The sequence below is a fragment of the Euleptes europaea genome, chromosome 14 (genome assembly GCF_029931775.1).
Source record: "Euleptes europaea isolate rEulEur1 chromosome 14, rEulEur1.hap1, whole genome shotgun sequence".
Taxonomy (NCBI): domain Eukaryota; kingdom Metazoa; phylum Chordata; class Lepidosauria; order Squamata; family Sphaerodactylidae; genus Euleptes; species Euleptes europaea.
Window position 1 is genome coordinate 3,923,414 of NC_079325.1, and position 8,265 is coordinate 3,931,678.

Here is an 8,265-nt window from a genome sequence, read left to right on the forward strand (position 1 = left end):
AGTCCCCCTTGATTGTTTCTTGGTGGTGCACATGTTGTTGTTATCTGTGTTGTATCTGTTTGTATGACCAGTTGTGGTTTGTGTTACTGTGTAGCATTATAAAGTTTTGCACTTCGTTTAATTTTTTCGCATCTATGCTGATTTCCAAACCTAAGTACTAGCATAGAGGTGCCTTGTTCCTACATACAGCCTCCAGGTGGTAGCTGGAGATCTCCCACTATTACAACTGAGCTCCAGCCGATAAAGATCAGTTCCCCAGGAGAAAACGGCTGCTTTGGCAATTGGACTCCATGGCATCGAAGTCCATTCCCTCCTCAAACCCCACCCTCCTCAGGCTTCACCCCCAAAATCTCCAGGTATTTCCCTACCTGGAGCTGGCAACCCTAAAGATTGATCAATCTTTTCTTTCCTCTCAACCTCATTCATTGCAAGGCCTGGCTTTCGGGGCACTCTAAGGAAAGGGAAGATGATTCATGCCAGTAGATCATTGCAGGGATAAACCACCTCCTGGCTGGCTGGTCTCTTTCCCCCTTCACCCAAATAGCTCGTTCGAATGCCAAACGGCAAGGCAAAGGAAATGCACACCAAATTTGTCACTCCTGTGAAACCTCCCCCTGATGAGGGTGTGAGAGGGGAGGAATTTGCCTCGCCCCTAGAAGATAAATAGCTCAGCAAGCGCGGTCTCTCCTCACATCTCAGGTAGAGGACAGGCACGCCTTGCAGAAAAGTAGCTGGACAAAGAGGCCAAGGCTCCCCTTCATCATGGCAAATCCCAGGTGCACCCTTCACCTTCTTTTCCTCGGGCTGTTGATTGCTCCTGCCTTCCTTCAGCAGCATCCCTGCGAGATCATCAAAAAGACGGTCTCCCACGGCACCTTCAACCTGGATGTGAGTCCTCAGACTTACAGACCAGGGGAAACCTATACAAGTAAGTACGAACACCTCTCTGGACTGTATCTTGCAACGTTTTTCTTGCCACGGCTGCTGTTTCTTGGATTGTCTTGAATTATCTTCAGGTCGGGGCACGAATACCCCAAAGGTCCCTAAGATTTTGAAGTACTGTTGTAGAAATTAGGCCAAGCAGGTCAGAAAGTATGCAAAGAAAGGGAAACTATAAGAGGGATTGCGATGTGGAATGGTATAGTGCAGCCCCATCTCGTCAGATCTCGGAAACTAAGCAGGGTTGATCCTTGCAAGGGAGACCACCAAGGACGACCCTGCAGTGAGGGCAGTGGCAAACCCCCTCTGCTGAATCACTTGCCTTGAAAACCCCATGGGGGGTCACCATAAATCAGCTGTGATTTGAGGGCACGGATTCCCACCACATAAGAAGGATTTGCAGACATGCGATTACAGGACCCAGAGGACTTGCATGCTAGAGTCTAGTCTTCGCAAGGACCTTGGGGGAGTGTTCAGTTTGGGGGGGGGTGTTCGGTGTACCTGAGCCAGCGTGGTGTAGTGGTTAAGAGCAGTGGTTTGGAGCGGTGGACTCAGATCTAGAGAACCGGGTTTGATTCCCCACTCCTCCACATGAGCAGCGGACACTAATCTGGTGAACCGGGTTGGTTTCCCCACTCCTCCACACGAAGCTAGCTGGGTGACCTTGGGCTAGTCACAGCTCTCTTAGAGCTCTCTCAGCCCCACCTACCTCACAGGGTGTCTGTTGTGGGGAGGGGAAGGGAAAGTGATTGTAAGCCAGTTTGATTCTTCTTTAAGTGGTAAAGAAAGTCGGCATATAAAAACCAACTCCTTCTTCTTTCGGTTAGCATTAGAAAGAGTCTGTGGCACAACAAAATCACAGGGGTTCAGTTCCTGCCGTTGACTTGCTAGATAGCCTGGGGTCGTGCCCATGTCTCTCAGTCTCCCATTTGTAAAATGGGGGACATTATCACCCACCTCGTAAGGCTGTTGTCAGGAGAAGATGTATGGTTTATAAAAGCCTTTGCACAGTAAAACGTGGTGTTAGTAATGCTTTTTTTTTTAAAATCCTGTTATCCAGTTCAGTGCAAAAATCCTCTAACTTCCAAAGAAAACAAGAGGCAATGATTTTAAAAAAATACTAGATGAAGAATTGGCATAAAAAGAACATGGATAATACTGGAAGGGAAGAGAATTTTGCCAGGTGTCTTTTCACACACACACACACACACACACACACACTTCAAAGAATGTCACAACCATCATTTTGCAAGCCTGCACAACAGCCCTGTGAAATAGGTTAAACTGCCACAAACTAGTTTGCCCAAAGTTACCAAGCAAACCTAATAAGCCAAGGTGGAATCGGAACCCACAACCAAACTCAGTGTGCGATCTATTGCACCACCCTGCTATTTCCATATATCATTTCAAACCCAGGATTGCATCTCTGCTCAGATGAAAACCTGCCCTTAATTAATGCAAGCAGAATTCAACACCCTCCATTGCAAGAAGCTTTGGGAGAATGTTCAGTTTGGGGGGGGGGGAGTAGTGTTCAGTTTACCTGATTCAGAAACATGAAAGGTTTGCCCATCAGATACTACAAGGTTGATTTCACGCTTTGTGTGTGTGTGTAAGGTGCCGTCAATTGCCAGATAACTTATGGTAACCCAATAGGGTTTTCAAGGCAAGAGACTGACAGAGGTGGTTTGCCATTGCCTTCCTCTGCATAGCAACCATGGTGTTCCTCACTGGTCTCCCATCCAAGCACTAACCAGGGCTAGGGAGACGGAAGAGAGCCCAGGGAGCAACCTGAGCTGACATGACTGGTTTGCTGGGAATCCGGATTTTAAGGATTAAACCCAAAGTTTTGCTCTTATCTTGGGATCTTCACATTCCTGCGATGGGAAGAAAGATCTGCTGGACTCAGCTAATTCCCTGGGGTGTGGTCTGTCCCAGTTACAGAACCGGATTTGTATCGGGGCTCAGCCCTGGAAACCGGTTTCTAGTGCCATCTTTAATGCATGTTATGCACCAAACATTCCTGAGCCTAGGCAGTGTTCTCCCTTCGTCCATGAGGAATCAGTGAAGTGATAGAGCAGAAACAGTCAAAACAGCCCTCTGGGCTGATTCACACATGCAGGAACATGAGGGGTGATGAGGTGGTGAAGTTGGCTAAGGTTGCCAACCTCCAGGTGGGGTCTGGAGATCTCCCAGGATTACAAATGACAACAGAGACCAGTTCCCCTGGAGGAAATGGCCGCTTTGGAGGGTGGACTGTATGGCGTTCTACCCCGCTGAGGTCCCTCCCCGAATCTTGCCTTTCCCAATGGCTCCACCTCCCAATCTCCAGGAATTTCCCAACCCTGAGCTGGCAACCCTACCAGATGCAACTACACTCCCCAGAACGGCACATAGATTTCGTCGTAACACATTACCAAGGAACCCACTTTCTTCGCAGTTCCCTCCCCCCATTATCCCCCCTTCGTGTATGCTTCCTCTCCTGAACAACAACTAAAAAAAGTTTGTGGTTTGCCAGCTAGCCGCACTTCTGTTTGCCTTGTCTACTGCTGGCTACAGGCATTCACCACCCCAGCGCATGTCAACTGATGTCCGCTCTCTGGTTTGGGGAACGGCCGCAGGGGGGTCTGGGGGTAGGGGTGGGGGACAGCTAGGAATGCTCTAGAGACACCCTGGCTTTAGACTCTGTGGAATTTCCCTCCGGCATCTCACATACGCTAAAAAAAAAATGTTTCTCTTTCCAGTAACCGTCGGGGGAATAGACAACAGCACCTCCGTTATCCTGCAAGCCGTGTCTGCCGACAACCGTTCCGGGGGTCTCTGGGAAATGGAAAGCGAAGCTGTCAGCTGCAGCGGCGCAGAGTACGCGGTGCAGAAAAATGTCTCTGGCAATGCCACCCGGATTCGTTGGATATCCCCAAGAAATGCCAATGTGGGGGCTGTGTACATCAGGTGAGAATGCGGCAACAAAGGATCCCTGCCCCAAGGAACTTCCAGCCTTTCCACTTAGCTGTCCTGCTTAGTTAACGATTCTCCTGCAAGGGTAGCATACCTGCTAATTTTCTCCTCACAACAACCCTGGGAGGTAGGTTAGGCTGAAAGAGAGGGCCGCCCAGGGAGCTCTGTGGCTGAGTGAAGTTTCTCTCTTCTTCTTTTTTTGCCATCAAGTCACAGCTGACTTATGGCGACCCCTTGGGGTTTCAAGGCAAGAGACGTTCAGAGGTGGTTGGGCCACTGCCTGCCTCTGTGTAGCGACCCTCAACTTCCTTGGTGGTCTCCCATCCAAGGACTAATCAGAGCCGACCCTGCTTAGCTTCTGAGATCTGACAAGAACGGGCTAGTGAAGCGACTGTTACCATTAATGTGGAGGCGAGAGATGATGCAACCAAGAGAGAGGCAAGCAGTGAACGTGGCCAAATACAGTTGCCTATAGCTAGGCCTTTTAAAAAACCATTAGGCAAATTCATGGTGCACTGAGAACTTTTACCGATGAGAGCGAAAGGGAACATCCATGCACAGAGGCAGTCTACCTCTGAGTACTAGATGCTGGGGGAAAATGACGAGGAAGGCCATTGCCTCCATGTCCTGCATGTGGACTCCAGGAGATGCTTCGCTGGAGACAGGAGGCTGGGGCACACAGTCCAATCTTGATTCTGACCCAGCCGGGAGGGTTACTGATGCTTTTCACCACCTACACCAAGTGAATCTACAACTTCCAGTAATTGGAGGGTGGAGCAGGGAAGACTAATCCGGGCAATTATCTAGCATGTGACTAATGGGAGAGGTGTCAGTAAAGGAGCTTATTTATTTCTTCTGTGAGAACTTGAAGCCATCAACATTTAACCGCTGCATCATTGGTAATGATCAGCAACTGGAACAACAATGAGCCGCGTGTCTCTCCTTCCTGGAGGTTCCTACGAACCAGCCTGCCGTACCGGCCAGGCCCTAATAAAAGGGCAGCGGCCATTCAGTAGCCGTCTTCCCACTGGCCATGGCTGCCCCGCCGCTACAGAGCTCATCTCACGGTCTTTCCTCTTCTTTTCATAACAGGGCCTTTGTCACCTTTGCCAACGGCACAACGATGCTCCAGTCTCACACCTTCGCAAGAAGTAAGTTTGCTGAAAGATATGTCGCTCCCAGTTCTGGTACCCTTCTTCACTCCCCTCACCCTCTTCCAGACGGCCAAGGCAGACAGTGGTTTGATTTCTCAGACAAGATTTAGGGGGTGCTGATATAGCCCACTTACGGCATTTCCATGTGACACCCCTGTGAGGTAGGCTGCGATAAATCCCATTTAACAAACAAGCCCAGGAGAGTAATATTTGCCTGAGGGTATACCACAAGTGTGTGTGGGGGGGTGAATCTGGGTCCATCCAAATTCGGGCATCCAACTCCAGGTTGGGAAATTGATGCAGATTTTGGGGATAGAACCTGGGTGGAGTTTGAGGAGAGACCTCAGTGGGGTATAATTAGGGTTGCCAACCTCCAGGCACTAGCTGGAGATCTCCTGCTACTACAACTGCTCTCCAGCCGATAGAGATCAGTTCCCCTGGAGAAAATGGCCGCTTTGGCAATTGGACTCTATGGCATTGAAGTCCCTCCCCTCTTCAAACCCACCCTCCTCAGACTCCGCCCTAAAAACCTCCCACCAGTGGCGAAGAGGGACCTGGCAACCCTAAATATAAGGCCATCACATCTTCCCTCCAAAGCACCCCTTTTCTCATTGGGAACTGATCTGTTTCGCCTGAAGATCCACAGCTATTCTGGAAAATCTCCAGGGTCCCCCAGGAGTTTGGCAACCCAAATCCAACCCATCCCTGCCCTTCGGTTGTTGAAACTGCCGTGTCTCGTCTAACCCAGCTTCTGTATTTTCCTCTTTCAGACCAGACAACGGGAGCCATGACGCCACCCCCAACAGCCACACACACCCACAGGCCAACCATCCTCCACAACGCAACAATGCTCCACCACAACTGGGCCTCTACTCATGACCAGACCAAAGGCCCATACAACTCCGCCTCCACGTCCCAAACCACCTCCGTCCTCCTGGCTGCCATCCAGCTCCTGCCCATCTTCCTCGGCTTCAAGCTTCTCTCCTAAGCCGAACCCCTCGTGCATCTTCCCACTGCCTCAAAGATGCCTCCATCTTCAAGCTGGGAAGACCGATGCCCTCAGGAAAGAAATCCACCACCCCCCTGCTAATGAAACCATAAATTCATGGCACAATTCTTTCCATGACCCCATAGCTCAACTGTGAGTGACCCAAGATGTGTTGCAACTTGTAGGTCCAAATAGACGGCCCAGATATTTTGGTGCCGAAGGCAGAAAATCCAAACAGTGTCCTCACCTCCCATCATAAGGGCAAAAATGGAATAATAAAGCAGAATAATGATAAGGCGTTGCCTAATAATGATAATAATAATTTATTAATATATAAGGCGCTGCCATTTTGTGAATCGCCAAATCAGCTGCCTGAGAGAGGCTGCCTTAACCTATCTAAAAAGTACTAATATTGTTAGGCTCTCTTTTTTATTATTTTAAGAATTCAGACCTCAGAGACCCTTAGAGAAGGTTCTGCCTTCTATCCTCAAAGTCTCTGAAGTCAGAAGTCATTTGGCGTTTTGAAGAAATGGGACTTCGTGGCACGTGGGAGATCAGGAGGTGTTCTTTGGAAGCTGCTGCTTCATGTGACAAGCCAGAACTGGAGCCGTTGTGTGCTGTGTGACCCGCAAACAATCTGGACTTGGAGGGGGGGAAATCCCATGCAAAGCCCTTCTGCAGCAAGGATGACTCTGGAATTCTGGCACCTTATTCTGCTTTGGAAAGATGAGTTTCAATTCAAACGCCGATGTGAATTTTCAGGTGGTCGTTCACATCCCTTCTTTCCACCTCCCAAACTCTTTGCAATATGGGCAGAGGGCTTTTATGAACTTAATTTTGATCTACCCCTGCGGGCAGGGCTCTGTCCCCTCCACTGTAAAATATTCCCTTGCTCTGAAACAACCATGTAAATCTTGACCCTTCAGGCTTGGCAACTCAGTGTTGGGCAATTCCTAGAGATTTGGGGGTGAAGGCCGGGGAAAGATGGGTTTGGGGAGGGGAGAGACCTCAGAGCAGTTAACGCCAGAGTATACCCTCCAGAATGGCCCTTTTTTCCAGGGGAACCGATCTCCGTTGTCTGGAGATAAGTTGGAAGTCCAGGAGAGTTCCAGGTCCCACCTGGAGGTTGGCAACCCTACCCTTTTTGCTGTCTCCCCACCTGAGGCAGAGCACAGGGCTGAAGATGAAGGAGGGTGTTAGCTGGTTCGAGCCTTTTCGCTGTCGTTCTGCGCTCCCCAATAGGCTGGGTTTGTCGCTGACGGGTTTTTGTACAGACTGTGTTTATTTGGAAAATGTATTTTGGATACCTGCTTTGTTTGAATGACCTTGGCCTTAATAAAAATGCTTTAGAACACCCTGTGAACTTGTGGCTTCCATTTGGCATGCGAGAAAACTGAACGACCAAAGGAGAAATGGAACAGGTGAGGTTTGGGTTCATTATGCAGATGAATTCTTCAAGGTCATGGTGGAGGAAAGCAAGTGGGAAAAGCAATGGTAAATGTACCCTTTTAATTATGGGTCTGTGCTGTGAACGGTTTGGGTTGAGGGGGGGGAGGCTTTTTTGCCTCTAAGGCATGCTCTCTTTCGCTACCTTCCAAGCTGGTTTAAGCCAGAAATCATATCCCCACCACACACACACACACACTCACCCCTTTCAGTTGGCATGGATATATTGCTGCGGAATCAGGACTGGCCTTAGCGGTGTCACACGAGGCTAAATCCATTTTAACGTGGACTTCCATCTTGCAGATCAGTCCACTTTGGATGCAAAAGGACAGTAAACACAGTTAGCCTTGATTTCCAGTTCAGGGGGCCATCACATAAGAACATAAGAAAAGCTCTGCTGGATCAGACCCAGGCCCATCAAGTCCAGCAGTCCGTTCCCACAGTGGCCAACCAGGTGCCTCCAGGAAGCCCACAAACAAGACAACTGCAGCAGAATTGCCCTGCCTGTGTTCCTCAGCACCTCATATAATGGGCATGCTCCTCTGATCCTGGAGAAAATAGGCATGCATCATGACTAGTAACCATGTTGACTAGTAGCCATGAATACTCTCTTCACCAAGCAAGAGGTACCAGACCCAGGTCTCTTTTCTTAACATTCTTTAGGAAAAGAATTGATTGCATTCAAGGGAATTTTTGAAGAAGGCTCTAAGAATCATTTTTATACCCTGGTACATGAATTTCCATTTAGAATGATGAATAATTTGTGGCCAGGGCTCGTTTTCA

The 8,265-nt window shown here is 49.1% G+C and overlaps 1 protein-coding gene across 1 annotated transcript; it reads left to right on the forward strand.

Annotated features, from left to right (window-relative positions):
- Positions 1-762: 762 nt before the first annotated feature.
- Positions 763-6,098, forward strand: LOC130487480 (uncharacterized). Its single transcript, XM_056861007.1, has 4 exons — positions 763-928; positions 3,681-3,888; positions 4,987-5,045; positions 5,819-6,098. The coding sequence occupies exons 1-4, from the start codon at positions 763-765 to the stop codon at positions 6,034-6,036; spliced, it is 651 nt and encodes a 216-aa protein (XP_056716985.1). The 3' UTR covers positions 6,037-6,098.
- The last annotated feature ends 2,167 nt before the right edge of the window (positions 6,099-8,265 follow it).

Coding starts and splice junctions, on each gene's coding strand:
- LOC130487480 (XM_056861007.1), top strand. CDS start 763: ATGGCAAATCCCAGGTGCACCCTTCACCTTCTTTTCCTCGGGCTGTTG. Junction 929..3,680: donor ACCAGGGGAAACCTATACAA/GTAAGTACGAAC, acceptor TTCTCTTTCCAG/TAACCGTCGGGGGAATAGAC. Junction 5,046..5,818: donor GTCTCACACCTTCGCAAGAA/GTAAGTTTGCTG, acceptor TTCCTCTTTCAG/ACCAGACAACGGGAGCCATG.